This window comes from Setaria viridis, chromosome 7, assembly GCF_005286985.2.
Source record: "Setaria viridis chromosome 7, Setaria_viridis_v4.0, whole genome shotgun sequence".
NCBI lineage: Eukaryota > Viridiplantae > Streptophyta > Magnoliopsida > Poales > Poaceae > Setaria > Setaria viridis.
This window is the reverse complement of record NC_048269.2, coordinates 23,574,217-23,599,279: the sequence shown is the minus strand read 5'-3', so window position 1 is coordinate 23,599,279 and position 25,063 is coordinate 23,574,217. Positions and strand designations below refer to the sequence as shown.

Sequence of the window (25,063 nt, the reverse complement as noted above, 5' to 3'; positions counted from 1 at the left end):
TTGTTAGACTAAAATGATATAACCACATAAGTTGTTGTATGGTAAGTGTTATTTACTCTTTATTTAATCAAGCCGTTTGTACTAAAGTACAAAACGACAACAAATTGTGGAACTTGTGGGAGTATATCATAGGGGGGATTAGCAAATGAAATAATGAGAATGAGCAGTGAGATTTCTCTTTTTTTTTCCAACTTTTTCTTAGTTCAATGCCATGAAAAAAATTGCATAAGATTTAAGGTAACATTCAACATCAAGATAACATGCCAGACCCAAAAACTTAATAATTAGCAAAGGCTGGATTTCGGAACGGTGGATTTTATTATTAGAACCATGTAGGAATTTCACAACGATATGTCTACAATGCTACTTTTTGTAGCCAATGGTTCACATAATCTTTTTTGCCCCCAACAAAGAAAAAAGAAGAGGTACAAATAAATACAATCTCTATCACACGATACGTTTGCGAGTACATTGCGAAGTCACCGAATAAACAACCCCCATACGACACGATTAGCAACATGTCACGCCTGATCGTGCAGTGCCCCGCAATTCATGCCCCCCTTTTCTTCCTTGCGGTTCAGTTCAGTCGCCCGTGCACTCTTCATCCATGCCGCCGCCCGTCATCATCACGACTTTTCGGGTGTGGTTTTTCCCGCACGCACGCACGCGACGCACGTACGCGGCCCACGAGGTTGCGAGGGGGAGGAGTGGAGGGAGTGGTGGGCACCCGAAGCAAAGCAAGGCAGAAGAGAGGACGGGAGAACGAAACGCAAAGCGAGCCGGGGAAGAAACAACAAGGAACAGTTCACAAGAGCTGGGCTGAGGCCTGGAGATCGATCGACACCCATTCACCAACCTCCCACCGCGTCGCTTAGCGCAGCGCGGCGCGGCGCGCACAGCTCTGCTCCGTCCCCTGCGCCGGCGAATGCTGCCGCCTCCTCCCCGCCGCAGGTGAGCGCTTCCGAATTCCGCCCGTTTATTCCCTCTACCACCACTCCGCTCTTCTCTCTCTGTATCCCGGGAATACGGGCGCTACTGGTGGCTGGAGAAGTCCCTCGTTTTTTTTCCTCTTGTTGAGGATTTTGTGCTATTTTTGTTAGATCTTTTTCTTCCTTATCCGGTTTCAGTCCCAGTTCGCCCTTCAAAATTTGTTCTTCCGAGTGTGAGATGTCGCGGCCTCGCCGGCCGCATTCCGTCGGGGGCAGGTAATCCTGTCTCGTTGATGCGGCCGCGGTTTAAAGCTGCATTTGGGGGGTTCAGACTGCGAATTAGGGGGGCCAATCTCTGCGCAAAAGGAGAATCTGAGGATCTGAGCCGAGGTTATGGTTCGCCAGGCCCGAATTCCCATCGCTGCCGGCGTAAAAGCGCCACCTTTGCCAGCTCCTCCCGTCCCTTTCCGCTCCCGCGCCCGAGAATTTATTGCTCGAACGCGCGTCCCGTCCGCCAGTCCTGCAACTCGCGATGCCCCCTCTGACGAGCAGCCCGGCAGGGACGCAGCCTTTGCAGTTTAAATGCTCGAGCTAGTTTACCTGCAAGATTCCCTCTCCCCGTCTGGCCGTCTGGGCGTCTCTGCAGTTCTGCATCGCCCGGCTCTGAACTCCCGCCTCCGTAGCCCGTGCGGTTGCTCGTGGTCGTGCCTCTCGATTGCCGGATAGAATTGAGATGTTTTAGCTGCGTTTTCTGCTTGGAAAGCTTCGAGTTCTTGGTGTTTCTATCCTTCCCTGCAAGAGCTGCAGGCTTCGGTATGTGGTCTCCTTTCGCTTTTGCTTTCGGCTTCAGAATTCGTTTGGACTTGAGCATTCGTCTCTTTGTTTTTCATTTTTGTTAGTTTTCTATACCTTGTTGTTGTCCATCTTCTCCGCTTTTATCATCGTCCCTTTTTTCCTCTTTCCACCGATTAAATTTGCTGCGAAGAAACTGGGTCTTAAAAAATGTGCGACTGAAAGATTCCTTTGCAGCACCATATGTACCATCTCGTTATTCTCACTGTCGACACTGCATAGTTCTGTAGTTGTCGATACCTGTTTCTCATTTTCGTTCCCTTTTTTTTCCTTAATTTTTCTTCTAGGTATATGCATCTGATTAAGTTAACAGCTCGAGTTTTGGTATCCATATTCCATAGAGCACAAAGCTGAGCGCCTTTTACCTTCTCTCACCTCTGAGCAGTGAGGTTTAGTTTACCTGTTTATCTGTCCCAAAAGTGCAGCCTTTAAAAAGCTTTCCGCGCTGAAAGATTCCTTTTGATCGTAATCATAGATCTGTACTAATTTGTTCAGCTCTGTGCATTTGCTTTATGTTACCTCCTGATCTTTGCTACATTCCACTTTTCCATCTTGCCTGGTGTTGCTATGTCCCCATCGTTTCATTTCGTTGGGCGTGCCGGCTAACTTTCTTTTGGTTTTTAAACAACAACAGGGCCATGAACTGTGCTCCTCATGCACAATATGGCCTACTAATGCCTGCAAAAGCACAGCCCTAGGCATGTGTGTGTTGAATTTTTTCTGAAAGGACAGCATCTTGCTACAGCAATATACTCTGACCTCGTGCCCGAGTTCAAATTTAAGGCTTGAAAACTTTCAAAAACCCGAGACTTTAGTTGCTGAGACCAAGGAGCACCCTCAAGGCTCTTCAAACTTTGGCTACCTATATATCCACACGCCAGTGGATGGTACCAGCTAACTGTTATGCTCCTGTGTTTTATTTAGACTTATAGGCTTTATGGGGCTCAGGTACAAGCCTGGTTGGTAACATTTCATTTTCTTCATGTCCTCACACTTATGTCTTCTTTGCCATAACAAATATTTTCAGGACTCTGTATCAATGTTGCCATGCTCAGAGGCAACGTTTATGATCAGAAGAAGGCAATGATCAACTTGTTCGACCGTGGCCCTGGGATGTCTAACTCGAACATGCTCACAGATCGACCTCGTAGAGATGGTACATAAATTTCTCCCTCTTAGTGTTTTTGTTGCAAGGATGTTGACTGCAAGGCTCCAATAGACTTGATTTTGCTTATCTTCTCCACTTGTGGTAAATAGTAAGATGCAAGCTTTTGCAATTGACCAGTGATAAATGTTTATGATGTCCTCCTTCGTGTGGGGTTGGATTGCACTTGTGTCGTGTGGACAATGATTCCTTTTCACGATGTTTGCCATTTTTCCTCTAGACGATGACTTCCTTTACTTGTCTTTTCCTCTTTTCTTTTGCCCTTAGATTGATAGTACTCAGAGGTTCTCTTCCTTCGAATTTTGCAAGGACTGTTTTCAAAATTGAAATTGCTCCACCTTTTGCTTTGATATTTCAGGTTCTCCAGCTTGTAGAAGCAGGCAAGATGTCAAGAGAACAATTGATCCTGCAAAAGTTTATGCAGAGGACAAACTAGTAAGTATCATGTCATGTATTTACTGGCTTGAACTACCATTTTCCTAGGCGATTTTCTACTCAATATGCAGTAAGAGCCTACTGAATTTCATTGAAGCAATACATTATTTGTGTTTTGATAAGAATATTGCTGCAGGGAGCTAGTAACTGGAGCTCAACAAGCAATAAATCAAATGCATCTCCTTTAAATGTTGTATTGGCAAAGGAAATGTCCAAGGAATTGGAGTCGAAGAAGAAGCCACCAAGTGTCGTTGCCAGATTAATGGGACTTGAAGATGATCTACCTGGTCAAGGGGCAACGTTACAGTCTGCTAAAAGAAATTTGAAGAAAAGCCACTTAAACGGCAATTCAGCAGAAAGAAACAGTCTCCATCAACATCAAGAGCAGTACAGTTCCACTATGACAACACGGGACATACACATAGGACACAAAGAAACTGTTCAGTTTAAGGATGTCTATGAAGTCAGCGAAGAACCAATAAGAACATACCATCTTCAGGACCAAACTTTTCCTAGCGGGGCGTCTTCCAGGAGCAAGAGGGACATAAGGATGGAAATTGTTCGTCAGAAGTTCATGGAAGCAAAGCGCCTTGCTACAAATGAGAAACTACTCCATTCAAAGGAGTTTCAAGATGCTCTTGAGGTTCTCAGTTCAAATAGAGATTTGTTTCTTAAGTTTCTTGAGGAACCAAACTCTACTTTCTCAAAGCAGCTGGCTGGACTTCACAAAAGCCCATCGCCACCTCATACAAAGCGTATTACTGTGTTGAAACCAAATAAATCTGTTGATAATGAAGGCAGAAGGGAAATTAGAACACACAGAATAAATGAAGAACACGAACACGTGATGCCGAGGACTCACCGGAGATCTCATTCAGCAGAAGTTACCTTCTCCCAGCCAACTAGGATAGTGGTGCTGAAGCCTAGTCCTGGCAAGCCTAGTAGAACAATGGCCAGGCTAACACCCCGAGCAGCCCCAGGTCAGCTGACCGAGCAGATAGATTTCTATGGAGGTTTAGAAGATGACAATTACCTGCCAGATGGTCTACATCGGCGGGATGAGTCATTATTATCTTCTGTATACTCAAATGGGTATGGTGGAGATGAAAGCTCTTTCAGCAGATCAGAAGTTGACTACATCGATGAAGATGGTAACCTAAGTGACTCCGAGATAGTCAGTCCAGTATCGCGGTCGCGGCATTCATGGGATCATATCAAAAGATACAACAGTCCTTATTCAGGCTCATCTTTCAGCAGAGCATCACGATCACCTGAGTCATCTGTTATCAGGGAAGCCAAAAAACGGCTTTCGGAAAGATGGGCATCGGTAGCATATAATGAGATCAACCAAGAACAAATGCGATTACCGAGAAGCTCAACCACTTTGGGCGAGATGCTCTCCCTTCGAGGAGCAAAGAAAGAAGTTGGTGGGGTGGGTTCTGTTTCAAGTAGTCAGCCATGTGATGCAGAAAATGAGCTGACCCTGCAAGCTACGTGTATATCTACTTTTATAGAGAATGAAGGAGATGGGCAGAGCTCCCCCAAGAATTTAGCAAGATCAAAATCTGTTCCAGTGTCATCGTCAAAGTTTGATAACATAGCACCAAATGCCCCATCATCCAATTCTGAAGGCTGTAAAACACTAAACGTGGTTACAAGGTCAGATAAAGTAAAGTCATCATTCAAAGGGAGAGTTTCGAGTTTTTTCTTCCCAAAAAGTAAAAGGCAGTTAAAAGAGAAAATCACCCTATCTACTAGCTCTGATGAGAAGGTTGAAGTCACTTGTTTTGGCAGCATGAAACCAGAGGCTGCTCAAAATATTGGCGCTGATGAAAATATGTCATTTCGCGAGGACAAAGATGATAGTTCGACTACTCAAACAATCTGTTCTTCGAAAGTATGCACTTATCTCAAATTATTACCCTATTTCCTTACTGCACTTATCTCAAATAATTTTCTGTGACTACCAGTTTAGGGCCTCTTAATTTCTTTTCTTGATGAGTTTACTTTTTGTTCTCCACTTTCATTATCCTCAACAAACTGATGATGAGACATACTGCAGGATATTGTTTCCATTGAAGCACCTATTTGTTCCGTCTGTCCAAGTGGACATTTTGATGGATTGAGATCAGGTGGAGGTCTGAATGGTACCCGTGATGAGCCGAGTCCTACTTCAGTTCTTGATGCATCATTTGAAGATAGCAACATTAATGAATCTGAATCATTGAGAAGCATTACTTGTGGCAATGAGAGTAAGTCTTACTTCCTCTTTGACTTGTGAGTTTGCTATTGGTTCCTTGTTTGTATACTAAATGCCTCTTCTATCTTATCTTTAGGAATTGGCTTACGATCTGATGCAATTGAATCTGTCACACGCTCATTATCATGGGAGGATATGAGCTCTCCTTCACCTTTACTTGGTATGACAAAGTTGACCCATCTCTCTAGTGGGGACAATGGTGAACTAGAATGTGTTGCCTTTGTACAAAGGATTGTATCATCTTCTGGGTTAGGCGATCTGCAGTTGGGTACGGTTTTCACTGGCTGGCACTTGCCTGATTGCCCTCTGGACCCTGCATTGTGCGACAAGTTATTGGACCGGAAAGAGGAGGCTGCCAAGTCGAGGGAGCGAAGGTCGAACCAAAAGCTTCTTTTTGATTATGTAAATATGACCTTAGTTGAGATTGGCCAGGACACCTTACTACGCGCCTATCCCTGGAGTCAAGCGCGTTCAATGGCTTGGAAAGAGTCCCTATCTCTAGATTTGGTGGAAGAAATACCACATCTTATGACGGATTGGCTATATGGATCAGGGAAGTTTGCAGTGAACGAGAACGACGACGCTGGGACAATACTGGAAAGAATTATGCAACAGGAGGTGGAAGGAAGAGGCTGGGTGAAGTCCATGAGATGGGAATTGGATGGGATCACAGAGCTGATTGCAGGGGAGGTGTTGGAGGAACTAGTAGAAGAAACCGTGGATGATCTCGCAATTTGTTCTCCACACCAAGAGATGCCAATGGCAACACTGCAGCTGTAGGAAACAATTGCTTTGTGTATGAGAACTGCTCTTAAAATTATTGTGCTAAAAGAACTCGAGCATCCTCGTATCTTGTATGTATGTTCACATAGTTGCTTCTGCATATGCCTAACAGTGCTACATCTTCCTAAACGTGCTGTTCTGTGGGGAACCTGCCGAACAACCACACCCAAAAAAAGACAAAAACAAACACCCATTGACTGTATTAGTGCCTGACAAACCTTTGGGCTTTGGTAGCATAGTTGATGCTTAAGTGATGGAGCCAGCAATTTTCTATTCTTTTTGGGAAAGGAAACAAGTTCCAAGTCCCATCACCCATGTGGCTTTGACTTTAAGGTACTACAGGAGAACACTACACATAGTATAAACATGCTGCTGTCAGTTAGCACCATCTTGTTGTCCTGAGCTGTCAATCTGAACAGAATTAAGAAAATAATTTCTTAGTCAACCATTCTAGTACGGCTTATCTGAGACAGTACATTAAATTTGGAAGGTGAACTAAGAATAATGTAGAGCACTTGTCTGGTTTGTACATTCTTTCAGTTCTTGAGAATTTTTCTACGCAAGGTTACATCACAGGTGTAGCAGCTTAGTTTAAACCTGGGAGCATTGTTTATTTCCATGGTGTCCTGTTTATGCTACAATCCAAGAACCATATGCAGCTATAGTCTGCGTTCAGTTGTCATTCTGAGATCAGCTGACATTGTTTAGGTCCCCAGGCCCATGAATTTGGCGAGAATCCAAGCGGACGGATGCTGCCAAAGGAGAAAGGCCTGTTTCCGGAGCCTGTTAACCTGGCAAAGACTCTACATGCACCTGAGATGCGTATCATGCTGAAATGATAGCATCGTATCTTGTTCTCTTCTCATTGTTTGTTTCCTGCCGTGTTTGTCGTCACATCTGCGGATCGGTAATAATAGTCTCGAAAGTCAGATCTCATCGGGACGTACAACAAAAGTTAGAACTTTCATTGCTGCATGTTGATGGGCTGCTGCTTTGCAACTGGGATGCACGAACTTCGTGCGTTGCAGTGCCCTGAAAAGAGAAGAATAGTCTTCATGGTGAACATGGTTATGTTTTGAAGGCTTCAAGCTGATTGTTGAATATCTTTTTGGGGCAATTACTTATATCAGCCTAAAGAGGGATCATCGACGAACTGAACTGAACGCCTCTGGCGTTGGCTCCTCTCCTCTCCTATTGATGTCTCCCCCAAATTCTAATTCTCTGATCCCGATCCTCTGCTTCTTCCCTGTCTGGTTACTATTCTCAGTCTACACTACTATTTCTCTCGATCTGTATCGCAATTACTTGTGTATCCATCGAGATTTAGCCCATATATCTACTGTTACATAGTTTTTGATTGGTGAGAATCAAGGAGGTTCGTCTAATAAGTGAAAACAATATTGCTGAGTTTAGTTGTCTCGATCTGTTTGATTGATTGATTTAGCCCATCTGTCTGGTGGTAGGCCACGCGCGAGCGGGGCTCCTATATGGATATTGCTACCGGAAGCTAGTTAAGCCTCACAATTATAAAAGTTCATTAGGCCCAATTAAAAAATTAGATCAACATTTTAACAAAACCAATGCAACATTTCAACGTTTAAAAATATCAGATTCAACATTTTTTAAAAAGTAAATCAACATTTTATAGAAAATATTGCATTCAACATTTTTCACCGTCTAGTTCAACATCTTGACAAACTAGACTCACATGTTCTCATACAAGAATCAACATTTCGAATTGTTTTTTTAACCTTCCTCCTCGTGGTGGCCGGCAGCGCATGGGGGACGCGCGAGCACGCGGGGAGGCGGCGGCGGGCTAGCACGCGGATTGGCGGCGCGTGGTGCCGCGTGCGGGAGGCGAGGCGCCCGGTGGCCGGCTCGCCCGCAGCTACGGCGCAGCGAGGCAAGCGGCGCCGATGCCGGCCGCGAGCGCAGGCGCGCGCGGGAGCAGGGTGCGGCGGCGTGGTCAGCGGCGGCCGGCAAGCGCGGGGGAGGTGCAGGAGGAGGGCGGGCGCGGCGTGGCCGGCGGCGGCGGTGGCCGGAGGACCTAGTGGCTGTGCTAGGGTTTGACAAGGCCAGGGATGCATCCAACGGGAGAGATTGATTGCACGAATGTCAAACAGTGGAAGTTGGGTAGAAAAAAAAAAGCTTCCGGAAGGTTTCCCGCGCGCGAGCGACCCCTGTGTACAAGCATCTGTGGGCTGGCAGATTTCGGCCCACGGTCCACGGAGGCCTTGCTCAGACGAGTGGATGTTTTATCTACCGACCTCCTCCGACTCCAGTAACCCAACTCCGATCCGGACTTCGATCCCGACTCCTCCCCTCCTCTCCTCTACTTAAGCCAGTGCTCAAGCAGCGGAAGGCAAAGATCGATCGAGGAGAGGATTTTGGAGACATCAAGGGCACATTTTTTTTTACTGACAATGGAAGATAGGAGATGGGGAAACAATGGATGCACGGAGGACAAACCCACTCACCCCTCCCTGCATCCGCCTCCTCACGGCTACCCTCCCAACGAGGCTTCCCCAACTAGTTGGATCCTGCTCGACCTGCGCGCCTACATCGCAGACCGCGAGAACGCCACCTCCGCGTGGAGCAAGACGAGCGACGGCAAGGCGATCCGGGTCACCTCCTGCACCGCGCCGCCGCCGCTCGTATCGTACATCTGCGTCCGGTGCCCCGACGACGAGATATTCGCAGAGCCCACCGTGGAGGCCTCGGGGGGCGACCTTGTCCTCCTCTGCGTCTCACTCCGCGGTAGCCCCCACCACGGCGTCGACTACTTCGTCTACAAGGCCACCGGCGGCAAGGGGCCATCGCTGCGGCTGCTCCAGGACCCCAATCCCTGCTTGTCTGATCGTTACAACATCGCACTCCTCGCCCACCGCGACGTCGGCAAGCGTGGTAATCTCGGCTCGCACGCAGAGGGTGACGACCAGTCTACATTGCCGCACTCAATCGCGACAAAGGCAGCAGGCTCCAGGACTTCAGGCTCTGGATCTTCAACTCCCAGGATGAAATGTGGACTAGCAGGCCCTTTTCTCTTGAAAATATCTACTGCCACATCACGTGCAAGGTGATCGCGCTCGGAAAAGGCGGTCTGCTGGGCTTTGTTGACCCCTGGCGGGGCATTGTCGTCTGTGATGTGCTTGGCCGCAGACCTGCGCGCTTCCTGCCGATGCCTCTTGAGCTAATCCGGCTCGACAAGTTTCGCGATGAGCCTTTGCTTTCTCGGGACATTGCATTTGTCAGAGGGCCGCCTTAGTGTCGTTGAACTGCGTGGTATTATCATACAAGGGATCGATTCTAATTACTGGAGCTGGAAAGTTTCCTCATGGAGCATGAAGGTGACTGATCATTGGGAGGAGGATTGGGAGACAAACTACATGATCCAGCGTCATGAAATCTTAGTTGACAATAACACTGTCAATGCCAACTTGCAGCCTAATGCGCATGAAAATGAAGGCACGCATCAGCAAACCTTGAGAAAGCTCTATATGGCTCATCCCATACTGAGCTTGAGCGATAACCATGTTGTTTATAAGGAGATTTAGTGACTGTCAGTCCACCTAGAGGGTACCCAGGTGGTTAATTTGTAGGTAGAGAGGATCGCAAGATTATAAACTTCATGGTAACGCAAGGCACAAAACATAGAGATTTATACAGATTCGGGCCGCCAGTGTAGCGTAATACCCTACGTCCTGTTTTGGGGATTGTATTGCACCCTGTGCTCGGGTGTTGGTTGTTATGTTGAGGGATTGGATCGGTTCCCCTCCTAGGGGTACCTCTCCCCTTATACACTCCGAGGGGTAGGGTTACATGACAGGACCCCTAATCGGTGAGATCTAGTTCTATCTTCTGCCTTCTTCATCAAGTCGGGCCGGCCCATTAGTGGTTGGCTGGACCCTCCATGAGGGTACCCGGGTATCTACAACCGTCAAGGCCCCAAGCGGTGTGGAGCTGAACGGCAGCCCGACACGAATACCGAGTTGGATAAGCTTCCCCCGAGTGCTTTCGTCATCTGGATGCTGAGAAGCTGTGCAGTGCTCAAAGAAAAAAATCCTTGATCCTGTAGTCTTTGTCTTGTGAAACGCCATGGATGCACGTCAAGTGATATCCTACTCCCAGCCTCTGAGCCCTCGAGCGCGAGGACTAGCGAAGCCATGGAGGCACGCTGACCCGAAGTAGGCGTCCAGCCCCCGAGCACGAGGACTGGCGAAGTCACGGAGGCATGCCGAGTCGCCTCCCACACCTAGCCTCCAAGCCTGGGAGGTCGGCCTGGTGGCAAGAGGCACGTCGAGTCGTCTATGGCATCCAGCCCCCGAGCCTGGGAGCCGGCCGAGTCATAGAAGTACACCGAGAGGTCGGCCGAGCAGCAGGAGGCTCGCCGAGTTGTCTGTGGTGCCCAGCCCCCGAGCCTGGGAGCCGACCGAGTCAGGAAGCGCACCGAGTCGCCTCCCGCCCTTAGCCAGAGAGGTCGGCCGGGCAACGGGAGGCACGTTGAGTAGTTTCGGAGTTGTAAAAGGATAATACAAAGATTATGTAGCATAATATAGAGCATTTAATAATTGAATAACTTGGAGTTTTATTCAGCGTAGAAGTAAATTCTTGCGCATCCTGCTCTTGTAGGCCATGTAATTTCCCCGAGTAGTTAGCCTATTACGTTTAAACACATAGCCTTGCTTAGCTAGCAGTCTGCTGAGAGCGGAACTCGAGCTTGTAGATGGGGCATCACAAGATGAGTCGAGGTTTCACAGATTATAGCATGTGCTACTCGAGTACTTTAGCAACCGTTAAGAGGACCGACAAGCCACGAAGCAGTCGGAGCTGTGCGGGAAAGTGAGAGCATGCACTGGGCACTTGTGGAGGGCAGCCCCTAACTGCCCGTTTAGTGGCGGACCAAACTGTATAAGCAGTCAGGGCGCGACCAAGGTGGTCGGCGAAAGTCACGGAGACATAGAGAAGGCGAGGCATAAAGGTATATGAAGATGTACGGAAGCTATAAAATATTTAATTGAAAATAAGACTTAGCTTGATTCGTAGCGAGTTGGAGAGTCAGCGTCGTACCCGAGAGGGCAGCCATTGATGAACAGTTGTTGATGAAGCTAGTGTCGACTCGAAGTGGTGATCGGCGTTTCTGGCTGCAAGAGCAGCGGTGCGTGGCGCTGTAGTTGTGGCATGAACAGATTGGAAAAAGATCAAAATACGTGATTAGCTTGATCACTCGTAGTTGGCGGCGTGTGCCCTCGTCCGCCGTACAACGCAGATGTTGATCCCGCGATTAGATTGTAGGGCGTGGGTGCGTGGGCTTCATGTTATCGAGAAAGATGACGCTGGGGCGAGATGCCATCGAGCTCGCTGGGGAGGATCTCACGATCACCATATCTGGCACGCCAACCGTCAAATTTAGTGACCGGCAGTCCTTCAAGGGGTTACCCAGGTGGTAGATTTATAGGCGGGGAGATCGTAAGACCAAAAACTCGAATGGTAACATAGAGACGCAAGGTTTAGACAGGTTCTGACCTCCAAAGAGTAATACTCTACATCCTATGTTCTGCTGGATTGTATTGCTGATCGCATATGCGAGGAGTTAAGGTGAGGTGGGATGATTCAAGTTACCCTCGGGGGTATCCCTGGCCGCCTTATATAGGCTGACGACCTAGGGTACAAGTCAGATAGGATCTAATCCTAGTTGGATGTTACATAGAAAGCAATCTAAGTCGGTTTACAACAAGTATCCCGTGATATCCGAGCAGAATTTGTTCACCCGGCCTCTGGACTTGTACTCCACGTATCTTCATGCCTTACCCCGCACACCATGGTCGGACGAGGCCCACTTGTCAGGCCGGCTAGTATGCTGGTCGTTGGGGACCGGTGGATGCCCTTATCCCTCGCCTACTCTCTCCATCCTGTAATACAAGGTATCAATTGTTCAAAATTTATCCTCAAATATAAGGCATCGTAGGCATATTTGGATGATTGCTATTTAATTCTTTTTATAATTAACAAGATAAGGGTGGTTGATTGGTGGATTATTTCTAAAAATAAGTTACTTGTTACCTACAATTACCATTAACTCAGGGTATATGCGTCTTTTGCTACTCCTGCTAATATGTTCTAAAAACTCTAGGGTGCCTTATATTTCAGGACAGGGAGTACTTTGTAGTTCACTTTGCAATAGGTGGGGTTATGTAGACTTTTTCCATGGCCTGGCAGCACTCGGGTCTCGGAGTTGGGTGCATAGAAGGAAAAGCCAAACCGGAGATCGAACCGGTCAGGCTACTGGTTCATTGGTTCATTGGTTCACCAGTCCAACCAGTGGTTCACTGGTCGAACTAGTTGGTTCATAATTTATAAATATAATACTTATTTCTCATGATTTATTTAAGTAATATGCATATTTTATTACAAAACATATCACACATGACATAATAGATGGGATTATGAGAAATAACATAATAGTCTATTATCCAAAGTTCCAAAATCAATGGTCAAACCTAAACTCGTCTTCACTGATTCATAAAAAACCGGTTCACCGGTTCGATCAAAAACCACCGGTTCGACCAGTTCATACTGGTCCAATTGCACCGATCTTTTGATTAATCCGAACCAATCTGGTCACTTGTTGACGGTTTTTCTAGTTCAATCGGTGAACTGGTTCGTTTTTTTTCTATAGTTGGGTGCGTACAATTCGGGTATTTTTTGGTCGAATAGCCTATAAGCCACTTCAAATTTAACATTGTCCCCAAAAATCATTTTGATGCAAATAACTACCCACATACTTCATTTTGTTACAAATAGCTACCCAGTATACACAAACTTAACCCAGTATGTTACAAATAAGCTTTTTTTTCAGCCGCCGTCCAAACTCCCAGCGCCTTGCACTCTTCACTCGAGCTGCGGCGTTCAATTTGGTCCGAGCGCGGCAGCGGCCTCCAGCATGGGACAGCTACCTCCAATTTGTCAAACCGTCGAGCCATTTGAGCAGGACACGTGCAGACTCTGTGGTGTCTCGTCAACCACTTGATTGCATTCACGACCGGTTCACTTTCCAGTGACGACATTCAGCAAGATGGCCAAAGTTAGCGACTTGAGTACCAAATTTCCATGTACATGTAATTCCTTCATCAGTGACGAAACACAAATTTGAGTTCCATCTCATACTTTGGTGTAACCTTTTGGCTGGATAGCAAATTCTTCGAAAATCAATGACGCTGATGCACGAACCCTACGAATGTACGTACGTCGTCCGCACGCGCCAGGACAAGCTGATGACTGGCGTGCCCGTGCACGCGCGCCGCGCGTGGTCACCGGTAGACCACCACCGGCGGCAGCGTGAAGCCGGAGTCCCGCAGGAATGGTATCGCCTGCGGCCGCGCCTCGAGGTCCCGGTAGAACTCGTACTCGGCCTCGTAGTCGTGCAGGTCCAGCTCCCCCCGCTGCATCGTGTGGTAGTGGTGCCGCGCGCCGGGGTCCTTGCCGAACCCGAACACCGACACCCGCCCGCACACCCCCGCCGCGGCCACCACCGCCTGCATCCCCGACGAGTAGTGGAACATCCCCTCCTCGTGCCGCGTCCCCCACTCCGCCGCCGGCCGCCCCGTCTCCCGCACGAACCGCCGCAGCGAGTAGTACTTGACGATCCGGCCGCACAGCGCGTCCAGCCGCGGGTCCGTCACTAGCACCGGCGCCGCCGCGCCCGCGCCGGCGCTGCTGCACGCCGCGTGCTCCACGAAATGCTCTGCGCTGCACATGTACGTGAGGATGGGCACACCGTCACCGTAGGCGCGGCAGTACCGGCAGCCGCCGCCTCCGCGCTCCGCGCACCGGCTCAGCACGTTGCTGTTGAGGAACGCGAGCCCCGTCCTGGCGCCCACGTGGCGCGCGAGCCGGCCGCCCCCGGCCTCCCCCGCGGGCGCGTTGTTGAGCCGGATCACCAGGTCGTGGCCGTCGATGAGCGCGCCGTGCTCCTTCGCCAGCAGGACTCCGCTGTTGCCCACCACGGCGCACGACGCGTACGGCCGCCGCCGCCGCCCCTCGCCGTCCCGCCGCGCCCCGCCGGCGGCGTACCGGTCGATGGGCCGCTTGATGAGGTCCACGAGCTCCGCCATCACGCCGGGGTCGAACCGCCGCTGCTGGCCGAGCCAGTCGCGTAGGCCCCGCACCGCGGCGTCCCGGAGCTGCGGTGGCGCCCTCGTCAGGTTCCCCTCGAGCAGCGCCTCGGCGGCGCGCAGCACCGCCGACGCGGCTGGGTCCACGGCCGCGAGCTCCGCGAGCGTGGCGTCGACGTAGCCGTAGCCGTAGCCTCCCGCGTCACCGGCCGGCGCGTCGGCGCCGCCGCGGCTAGGAGCAGCCTGCTGGGCGTGGCGCAGGCAGCACCACCGGAACGTTAGGAGCAGGGACACGGCGACAAGCAGCGGGAGCGCGGCCGACGGGTGGCTCCACTGCCTCTTCATCCCGGAATCTTCCAGAGCCGCCGAAAGCAGCCGGCGCGCTAAGCTTCGTTCCGCACGCCTGCGCGCGCGCTGCCCTGATGTAATAAAACCGTTAGCGTCGAGGAGTATATCCGACGCCATTTTTATACGGCATGTGAATCTGTTCGGAGTTCGCTCGGCCGGCACGATCCAGTGAAGCCGATGGTCGCTTCCAGGGGCACGATTCGTCAAGGTTGGAAGACGGCGTTCCAACCCCGGCCACGTCCGCTACCTCCCAGCTTCCAGCTTTGCGTCTCCTCCCAGCTCAACGCATGCCGGCCGTGGATGGCCTTGCGCGAACGTGACGAACGGCTGAGATCGACGGCGACGAAGCACGTAGTGTCGCTTAGTGGTAATGCTGCGTACGTAAACTAATCGATTTCCTTGCAAGTTGCGGCAGGTTCATGTGGGCGCAGACGATGCGGTGAACGGGTTAGCGAAGGTTCCAAAATAGGCGGCCGTGTTTTCTTGGCCGTGATCAATTAGTGCGGGGGAGGGTCGGCGTCATATCACCAACACGGTGGAAGGGTGATGGAATCCTGCAACTTCGTCGTCGTCGCCGGCACGTCGGGTGGAAAGATACCGGTGGTCTAAGTGGGCTGCGGAGTGCGGACTCACATTCCCCTTCTTAATTGCGTCCGGAACTGATTTTGATCCATCTAACAGTCACACCTTTTTGCTTTTTCTTCAAGAGAATCTCATATAGTTGCATGAATGTTGGAAGTATGCGACCTGTGAATCCTGAGAACTTGCCATTCCTGTATTCTTTATTTACCGCTTGGTATACCTCCCGAGAACTACAAGATGTACAGTCCAAAACCCAGTCAAGTAACACATGCTAGATTAATTTGAAGATACAGTAGTATTCATGATACAAATATAACTAGCAAGATTTAAAACACGGTTATATTTGCTACGCATTTATAATGAATATGTTTAAAATAATAGTTGTATGCTTTACAAAGTGGAAAATCTGGGCTAGTGACAAAACATATGGCATGTTCTTTTTCATTTTTTTTCAAATTTTAAAGGTTATTGCGATGCCTTGACTGAAATTAATTATTTTCTGTAGAAATCTAGGACCTCTGCTTGAAATAGACTTATTTTTACATTATAGTTGCGTTCTAGTTGGTTTGGTGTCTAAATGAGTGCCTCGTGCTTAAAAGTATAACAAAATCTAGCAACAATCCTTACACTAGATCCATGAGCTAGTGAAACTCATATATGTAGGCCCCATAAAATTTGCTACCTGAGGCCTTAATCTCCTTAGCTTATAGATCCAATATGCATTTTATCTTCATCCAAGACAAGTTGAAAGTCCGCTTATAGCATTACTCCTTGAAATTATGTGCCAAGATCGGAAGTCTGTCCTTCCCTAGTTGGGATGCTCATTTACTCATTAGAATATTATCGGGTTATAGTTTAAGGAGTGCAAAAGGATAAAATTTTTGGTTGCAAGCACCTTTTCTGGACGATATATGGATTTGGATGGACAGATGGTGACCTGTAGCCCGTGAAGGCGCCAAACTTGTGGTGCTGCTCTGCCAATTATGTTAGCCAATCTCCCTCATGAAACAATTATTACGAACAAAATATGTTGGCTGGCGCATAAGTGGACTTGGACTCGAGTTAGGAGCTCGTCCAATCTCCGTTCTCACATCGAGACCGTCACTGTGTACCAGAGGCTGCTGATGGGCTGGAGAAATTTTCCCGTGTTGTAGCCTGCCTAAGAAGATGAGGATTGAGGAGCAAGTAATTCCACGCGAAAAAGCCAGCCGCCGCCGCGTCATGGACGAGACCGCGCGTTGCCGTCTCCGTCTGCTTTTTTTTTATCATCGACTACAGTTCACAAGAAAGAATTTTCGATAGCAACGAGGCTCGCTCGAGGCATCCAGTGCAGACAAAGTAAGCGTGTGTATGGACGAGTGTGAATCCAGGATATATACTTTGGTCTAGAAGAAATAATTTTTCAGATCACTTTGGCGTTGCGGAAACCAATTTGAGACAAGTGAAAATTTTCGCTGTCACCGTGTTAATGCGCGGCTGATGAGGACCATGCACGGTGGCAGGAAGCCAGGCACAAACACAGCTCGATGAGATGTGGTACCGGTACCAATAAGAGGTACTTTGATTATAATACGAGATGCACTAGAAATGATACTTTGATTGCTAACTTTTGTATACAAAACTTAAGCTATAGTTTTAGTATATCCGCATTTCCCAAACGACGTAGAAAACCTCGTACAGTTGAACTACACATTAGAGTGGTGGCTGGTCTAAAAAAAAAGGCACACATTCCAAAGTATGATGGAAAAAAAACCTTATAAGGTTCTCATAATTTTGCAACATATCCTTAGAGCAGTAGAGCAGTGTAACCACGATCAATGTGTTAAGTTGTGCCTCCTGAAATAAAAACGAACAACTCCATCAGCAATAAAACGTCCGTGCTTTGGGCGTCCATGGGCTATACCAAATCGGCCGACACACACACAATTCCCCTCTCACCATGATGGGCCTCCGAATAAGGCAAGCAGCAAGACTTGCAAATCGGCCGACACACACAATTCCCCTTTCATCAACGGCGCCGGCGGGGGAAAAGAACTTGGTTTGTACATCTTTTTACTGTCTCACAACAGAAACCAATCAACTTAACCAAATTTATGCCCTGAATTCTTTCTACCCTTGGCGTGCACCATCAAGCTTTTTAACCGCGATGACAGTTGAGTCAGGTAAAACACCCTTGAACCCATCACCAAAACCACAATTTCCTAATTTCTCTAAGAATTTTTTTGTTGCATGCTGCAAATCCTTGTATATGAAAGCTAGTATACCACCTCTTATGTCGCTTGGTCTAATAATTGAGATGTGTTTTTTCTTTCTCCTGATGAACATGGCAACCGTAGCAAACAAACGCCATGTAAAAATGCAGCCCGTTCACTGGGCTTCTGCTGCTGCGCTGGGCTTCTTCCGGCTGAAGCCACAAGCAGCAGCTAGCAGCTGCGCTGCAGCCGCTAGCAGCAGAAGCCAGCAGCGGCAGCCACAACTAGCGCTGCCGAACGGGGCCATGGTCGCAGGAGTCACCAACGTTGTAGTTATCATTCCTCCCTCACAGGGGGCGGATCCAGCTCTTGGACATGGGGATTTTTTCTTCTCCTTCCTCCACCCTTCTTTTCTTCCTTTTGCTCATCCATGCCTAAAAATTTTAAGCAGACTTTTGAAGGGGCTCCATGAAATCCATGGGGTAGGGAGTTGGAGCTCCCTACCCCCGTCCCCATGCTGGATCCACCCTTACTCCCTCATGTTTTGATCTTTCTTCCAACTCTTAGGCAGCAACACAAACGTAAAGAGTTCCTCGTCGATATTTCTATCGTACTTTTGCACAACGTTAAGCAGTTCGGAGTTCCAGACGTTGCATCTACCATCGTAGGAATATGCAAAGCAGGAACAGTAAATAAGGCAAGCTTGCGCGCATTCATCAGCACTGGCAATGCCAATATGTTTGACATTTCCAGCAGGGGTGGATCTAGCAGTGGGGTGGGCGGGGCTCAAGCCCTCCTACCGATTTTCAAACAGTGGAGCCTCCTTTTAGCCTCTCCATAATTTTTGAGGAAGAAGAAGAGAAGGGAAGGAAGAAAAAGAAAAAGGAAGAAGAAAGAGTCTCTATATGTTCATGGTTGCGTCAGCCACTGATTTTCAAGTAACCGAACATCAGCAATCGCATAGTGCTTTGGCTATCACCACGATATAAAGGAATGGTTTCGTCACATCCTCCTGTAAGATCTCCTACCTCCCGGTGTTCAGGCAACTTAACCGAGAAACCTTTCATGCATCGCAGAATAAGAGCATGTCCACTCTTCACACTGTACATGGGCTCACACACCGACACACACGGCGTATATTCCCTTGACTTTGACTTGCTTGTAGGGTCCTCCCGTCAGGTGGTTACGCCTTCACGCACTCAAGCCTTATGTAAAAAAGAAATGATGCCCTCAGCACCAAGCAATCTCCCTATTTCCTTTTTGCAATGCATGCACGAAAACTGTTCGTACAGAAGCAACCAAGTGGATTCTAGTGCAGAATTCAGAGGACACTCTCCTTAGTCCTTGCTCCAGATCATCTCTTCCACAGGCCCCAGCAACCCCCTCTAACCACAGCAGGTCTTCGAGTTGTGCTAGTGCTACTACATGTTGGATTTTGGCCCATAACCCAATCAAATAATTCCAAAGCATGCACAACCTTTAGTCCCGTATTGCGAATTCAAGGAGAGGTTGCCTTGCTTAAATATGAGAGTCTTCTCTCTATGCAAAATAGGTGCAAGTGAGAGAGAGAGGAGCTTGTTGCTACATGCACGCGCAGCTCACGTGTATTTTCGCGTGAAAAATTGCGTGCCTTGTGACTTGCACTATTTTTTTTTATGCTGAGCCTAATGATGATTCAATGAGATTGAAACTTACGTTTTAACAGCAATAAAGAGCGTCAGTTTCTACAACTTGATAGCAGCAGTTTCTGTCATTCAAATTAGCAGTTTCTACTGTTTTATGAGGCTGTTTGATGGTGGAAACTGATACACGATTGAGTCTATAACACCAGGAGACGTCCTGGTTGAAAAGAGGCTGTTACACGCTCGCATTCCCACTCGCTGCGCTGAACCTTTTGATGCTGCGCCTCGTCGACCTTCGAACTCGGCGTGCACCGGACTTGAAGGGAAGCGGGATCTCCGAAACCACTGTCGCGAGACTCCTGCACGGGGCGGCAATCAGATTTTTGGGCAGCGTCTACACGCGACCTCTTGGTGACTCTGCAACACCTACACCACGTTCGACTACGTTCTACGCGGAATTATTGAGTAATGTCCCTGCAACACCTTATTTTAGTCAATTTGTTGTCTATTTACATATGTTGTATGCTTATGTTAATTTTCATCTATGTGTTTTAGCTTCAAATAAAATCTGGAATGCTTTTGAGGCACGTTATTCCAACCCTACAGCGCTTCGCTTTGGCAGCAAGTTTGCCCAAAGACGAAACAGAAAAAAGACAAGCAGACAGCTGCTTAACCGCGCTCCAAGAACAGCAAAAGCGAACCTAACCGCGGTGTCATCTTGCGCCCCCGGTCACGGAAACGCCTCCCACGTTTCAAAATCTCCAGAAGCCTGCCTGCCCGAAAAGTTGGGGAACACCTCGTCTTTTTCACCACCAAACCACACGAAACTTGCCGAAACGGGTCACGAACGAACCAAGAACACGGAGGTACGGAGCACGGGGCCGGAAGTGGGTTTCATCCGGGCAAGCGAACATTTGAAACCTCGTGTCCTCAATTGATCAATTCCTCATCGCAAGGAATTTCTTTCGCGGAATCGCACGGCAAGACGGATAGGCGTGCACCAGCTCCGTGAAACCGTGTGATTTCGTGGAGAAACGCGCGTGCCCCTCGTGGATTTCTTTACAGCACGTCACTGCTGCTCCCTCCGCCGTTCGGCTTTAAACGCGAGCGGCGCGACCCCCAACGGTCGCCTTGGACGTACGCTGGGTGCGGGCGAAAGGCAGAGGTCTCTGGCGGGCGGGGCCAGGGTGCAGCCGGCCCCACGACACGCGTCGAGGATCCGTCGGATCGTCGCATCGGGCGGTCCAGACCGCTGGGAGCTGGGACCACCTGCCTGCTGCGCCCGGCTTAAAGGCGCAAAGCGAACGAGGCAGGAGCAGCCAGCAGCGACGCCGACCTGCTCTGCTGCGGCTCCGCACCGCCGTGGAGCGCGAGCGCCTCCTCGGAGCAGCGCGCCGCCCGTGAGCTCTCGTTTCCCCCCTTCCCCTTCCGCGCCCGAATTTCGCACGGCATTGCTGCGGTGTGGTGGCAAGGGCGCTCCCGAACCTTCCGCTCTCGCAAAAACCCGCGCCGAACCGAGCGGGCAGAGGAGAGGAGGGAAGAGGCGCTCCGCCCAGCCGCCCAGGAGCAGCAACGGCGTGAGGAGCGAGCGGGGGAGGGACATGACTGTGATCAAGGCAGGCGGAGCGGAGCCGTGCGGGGACGGCGGCGGCGCGTACGAGGCCTGGAGGAGGCAGTCGCTGCGGGCGCGGTACGCCTACGGGTTCGTCTTCTTCGCCACCAACCTGCTCGCCTGGTTCGTCAGGGACTACGGGGCCAGGGCGCTCCGCGGCTTGCACCGTGGGTTTTTCTCCTCCCTTCCCTTTCCGAAAATTCAGCTCTAGCGGTTGTAGCATGAAGCCACATTCATGTCGCTTAATTTTGGTCTTCAGATGTGCCTGTCTGCGGAGCAGGGGACTCCAAGTGCTTCCAGTCCGGAGGAGTGCTTCGGGTGAGCTTGGGCTGCTTCGTATCCTTGGTTTCACGAGCAGGGGGTGTATTCGTTTCTCCTCATGCAACTGATAGAGTGATAGCTGATAGGCTTGTCCACTGCATATACGAGTCCTGAAGGCTGCAGCTAAGCTAGACTGTTGTAAAGTAATTATGTTCCATAATCCTGAACCAAACCAGTGCCAGTTTCGAATGGGGTTTTCAGTTTTCTGGTTCAAGTTCCTAGTATGCTGTACAATTTTGAACTAAATTCTAAAACATCCTGGAGTAACCCGTCTAAAAGGCTAGTAAAACGGTTAGCATGATCAAGGATTCAGGATAATGGGCACCCTGCTTTTAGGATTAGTAAACATTTGACATCCATGAAGTTTTTTTGTAATGTTCACTTCCTTACAGAATGTTCAGATATTTTTCTGGTTGATGTTTGCCTCGACATTTGGAACTCGCAAGCTCCATGAAGCTCGTAATTCATGGCACTCTGGATGCTGGATTCTGAAGTCTCTTGTGTATGCCTTGTCGATTGGCATCCCATTCATCATCCCTAACATCTTCATTCAACTTTATGGTAAGTTTAATCCCCAACTCCACTTAATGATCATCCATAATGTGCTCAGGTCACAGGGTACTGCGCCCAATTTAGTTGCTGCAGAGTGTAAGATATGATGTCATAAGTGAATGTGAAGCAGTTATAGATTGCAGAATTGCTTCAGTTCAAAGCACTACATACTGAACTTTTGCATAGGATGGATCATCTTCCCTACTGCTGTAGGAGAAGTTTGTGCTTAGGAAGGCTGAGGCCAATCAATTCACAGTTCCTTGCTTTGGAAATTTGAAAAGATTATGGATTAGTAAATAGATATGAAACTTTCAATTTATTTCAAGTGGTCCAAGTATACTTCTCCACCAGTGTCAGTTTACTGAACTTTTTGCATGCTGAAAGAAACTTTCCATTTTGTCTGCAGGTGAAATCGCTCGACTGGGTGCCGGGTAATTAAATGACCGTTTTACTGTACTGAAATTTCAATTGTTTCAACTTTCAAGCCTTATTGCACTAATTTTTTTTTACTTTTGTTTCAACTATTATTTCACTAGTACTTTCAAAGTTTCTACTGTTGAACTGAGGTCATATTTGCAGGTTATAGTAAACATGTTACTTCTGTTTCATGATCCCTCCAGGATATTTCTCCTTCTCCAGCTCATAAGCATGCTTCACTTCATATCATGGTGCAATAAACGTTGGATGCCAGATCCTGGATCAAATCAATGGTAAGGAATGATTTAGTTGTGGCTGACCATGTGGGGTCCCCGTTACTTCAGTCTTGAGGTCTGAAGCTAGAACTAACCAAGACATATTATCCTTGTGACATTCTCAGTGGCTTGTTTGGGTTATTCCTGTCAACCATCTGCTACATCGCTTCATTTGCTGGAATTGGCGTGCTGTATTTTTTGTATGTCCCAAACTCCTCATGTGCGTTCAACATCTTCAATATTACCTGGACAGCAATCTTGGTGAAGATAATTATGGCGGTGTCACTGCACTCTAAGGTACGAGGAGTCAAGGATGCTAGCAGCTCCAGGTCTCAACTTCCTTAGTAGTAGTTTATGTCGAATTGATAACCAGTGGCTGGTTTTGGATGGGAATACCAAAACAAAGCTGCAACGCTGATAGTAGGCTAATAGTCTATTAGAACATCTGAGCACTTATGCCAACTAATAACAAGTAAAAGTGTATGAGGTTTCTGTAAAACTTTTGACTTGATATGTATCAGGTTTATAATTTTAATTCACTTTGTTTTCTGATAAGGTTAATGAGGGTCTTCTGTCTTCTGGGATCATGAGTTCATATATTGTCTTCCTTTGTTGGTCTGCACTCCACAGGTACTACCCTTCTCCTTGGTAGTTTACATAACCTGGAACTGTTGAGGAGTTTATAGTTTTGGTACTCTACAAAGAGTTTCCACTTCCATGTCGCAGAGCATTCTGGTTAATATTTCTTTTCATTAACTCTGCTTAAAGAGCATTCTATTGTTCAGTTTGCATGATATTAATTTCATACTATGCACATGTGCAGTGAACCAGAAGCTGGGAAGTGCCACTCTCATATGAAAATTGCAAAGGATGGTGATTGGGCTACTATTGTTGTAAGTTAAAGTTCAGAGTTCTTTTGAATAGTTATGCCTTGGACATTACCTGATTACCAACTTGTGATTTCTCTAGAGCTTCATCATTGCAATTTGTTCCATTGTGATGGCCACATTTTCTACTGGTATCGACACCAAATCTTTCCAAGTAAGTTTAGAACTCTCTGGTTCACCATATCTACTCTCTGGCATCACTTTCAAAGTGATATGCAAGTGATCCTGTTTACCAATTTCAAAGTGATCAATCAGTAGTCTAGTACTCACTACTCAGTAGTTGCCCACATCTTGCGCATTAGGAATACTTATCAACCAATGTACTTGAAAGTGTCAAAATAACCCTTTGATGATAATGCACATATTCTTGGTCAGATCATATGTCCTCTGTGCCTTCCCCTTTTTATAGTGCATATACTCCATATTTGTTAATCAGTAATTTCTTCAGAAACAATACCATTACTAACAGTAACATAAATGTTCATTTTTCAGTTTCGGAATGATGAGGTTCAATTGGAAGAGGACACCCCTTACAGCTACGAGATTTTCCACATAGTGTTTGCAATGGGAGCTATGTATTTTGCAATGCTGTTCATTAGCTGGGAACTGAACCATCCAGCAAGAAAGTAAGGCATCCTACCATACCGCAGTTAGATATTCCTTTGATTTTAAGTAGCAAGATACATACTTATTCATGGAATTATTCTAAATTTACATTTCTTGTCATCATTGACACGCAACATGATATTCCTTTGCCACGTAATCCTTGTAAGAGCGGAAATTGCATTCAGTAGCACCCCCTCACATTGTTCATTACATAATCAGGTGGAGCATAGATGTTGGATGGGCTAGCACATGGGTCAAGATCATCAATGAGTGGTTCGCGGCTAGCATATACAGTAAGTGGTCTATTTCCAGTCGCCTGCCATTCTGTTAATGTTTGAAAAAATGTTGTGTATATGATTATATGGTGGGAGATGATCCTTTTTGAATTACCAGTTACCAATGATGTTTGATGATTTTCAAAGAAAGTTTACATAATGCTAACATTGAGGTCTCTACTCTTGCAGTTTGGAGGTTGATCTCCCCAGTCGTATTGAGGAATCAATTTGTCAACGATGAAGGCTTCGTACCACATAGGCCCACAGTATAGTCTTGCTGATAGAGAACACGAATTTTGTAACTCTCTGATTCTTTCCTGCTGATACATCCTGCTAAAAGAAAACTTACATGCTTCATTCTTTAAATTCCTACAGTTGTACATCCAAATCATACGAAAAAGAACAGAAAATTCATGTACATTTGTGTATCTGTGGAAATGTGGCACCGCAAATCTACGTTGGACGTGGCCTGCGCTTTTAGGCAGACTTGTTTTGCTTCATCTTCAGGCTTTTCTCTAGTGCTTGTTAGAGTTTAAGGCTTTGTGCAAACATCATTTAGTATGTCAGAATACAATAAGCATGGTGTACTGTACTGTATAAACATAAGCTGTTAGTTACTATTAGCTCTGCTTCACTTCAGCTATGTGCGCCTCAAACTTCCTATAGCCAGATACAGTCATGCACGAAATGAAGAGCTTCACGACCATTTGAATCACATTTTGGTTTTGGGTTTTGAGATGCACAGTTCGTTTGCTACTGCCAAAATGCGATTCGCCCAAATCTTCCATCACCTCCGAACTCCGAAGCACTGTTGATTTGCTGGCGTCGGCTGCCCTGAC

General features: G+C 47.8%; 4 protein-coding genes across 7 annotated transcripts; 3 read left to right on the top strand and 1 right to left on the bottom strand.

Annotated features, from left to right (window-relative positions):
• The first annotated feature begins 695 nt into the window (after positions 1 to 695).
• On the top strand, positions 696 to 6,524 carry LOC117864341 (uncharacterized). 3 transcript variants are annotated; one of them, XM_034748405.2, is made up of 6 exons: positions 696 to 951; positions 2,809 to 2,937; positions 3,305 to 3,381; positions 3,518 to 5,278; positions 5,444 to 5,633; positions 5,718 to 6,524. In XM_034748405.2, exons 2-6 carry the CDS (start codon positions 2,829 to 2,831, stop codon positions 6,419 to 6,421), a joined length of 2,841 nt encoding a protein of 946 aa, XP_034604296.1. In that variant the 5' UTR covers positions 696 to 951; positions 2,809 to 2,828; the 3' UTR covers positions 6,422 to 6,524. The 3 variants fall into 3 exon arrangements, with proteins under 3 accessions (XP_034604296.1, XP_034604298.1, XP_034604297.1); XM_034748407.2 differs by lacking the exon at positions 696 to 951 and adding an exon at positions 1,041 to 1,742; XM_034748406.2 differs by lacking the exon at positions 696 to 951 and adding an exon at positions 1,839 to 2,729.
• Positions 6,525 to 8,199: 1,675 nt separating this feature from the next.
• Positions 8,200 to 10,060, top strand: LOC140223481 (uncharacterized). The gene is made up of 2 exons (XM_072295321.1): positions 8,200 to 9,328; positions 9,364 to 10,060. The coding sequence occupies exons 1-2, from the start codon at positions 8,848 to 8,850 to the stop codon at positions 9,687 to 9,689; spliced, it is 807 nt and encodes a 268-aa protein (XP_072151422.1). The 5' UTR covers positions 8,200 to 8,847; the 3' UTR covers positions 9,690 to 10,060.
• Positions 10,061 to 13,432: 3,372 nt separating this feature from the next.
• Positions 13,433 to 15,547, bottom strand: LOC117863373 (sialyltransferase-like protein 3). The gene has a single exon (XM_034747040.2). It carries the CDS (start codon positions 14,998 to 15,000, stop codon positions 13,732 to 13,734), a length of 1,269 nt encoding a protein of 422 aa, XP_034602931.1. The 5' UTR covers positions 15,001 to 15,547; the 3' UTR covers positions 13,433 to 13,731.
• A 4,981-nt stretch (positions 15,548 to 20,528) lies between these two features.
• On the top strand, positions 20,529 to 24,652 carry LOC117862662 (uncharacterized). Of its 2 annotated transcripts, none has more exons than XM_034746164.2 (12): positions 20,529 to 21,058; positions 21,151 to 21,209; positions 21,605 to 21,773; positions 22,171 to 22,195; positions 22,385 to 22,474; positions 22,582 to 22,753; positions 23,013 to 23,086; positions 23,280 to 23,349; positions 23,426 to 23,497; positions 23,836 to 23,969; positions 24,169 to 24,242; positions 24,414 to 24,652. In XM_034746164.2, the coding sequence occupies exons 1-12, from the start codon at positions 20,881 to 20,883 to the stop codon at positions 24,494 to 24,496; spliced, it is 1,200 nt and encodes a 399-aa protein (XP_034602055.1). In that variant the 5' UTR covers positions 20,529 to 20,880; the 3' UTR covers positions 24,497 to 24,652. The 2 variants fall into 2 exon arrangements, with proteins under 2 accessions (XP_034602055.1, XP_034602054.1); XM_034746163.2 differs by having other exon boundaries at positions 20,532 to 21,058; positions 21,151 to 21,227; positions 21,614 to 21,773.
• Positions 24,653 to 25,063: the final 411 nt, after the last annotated feature.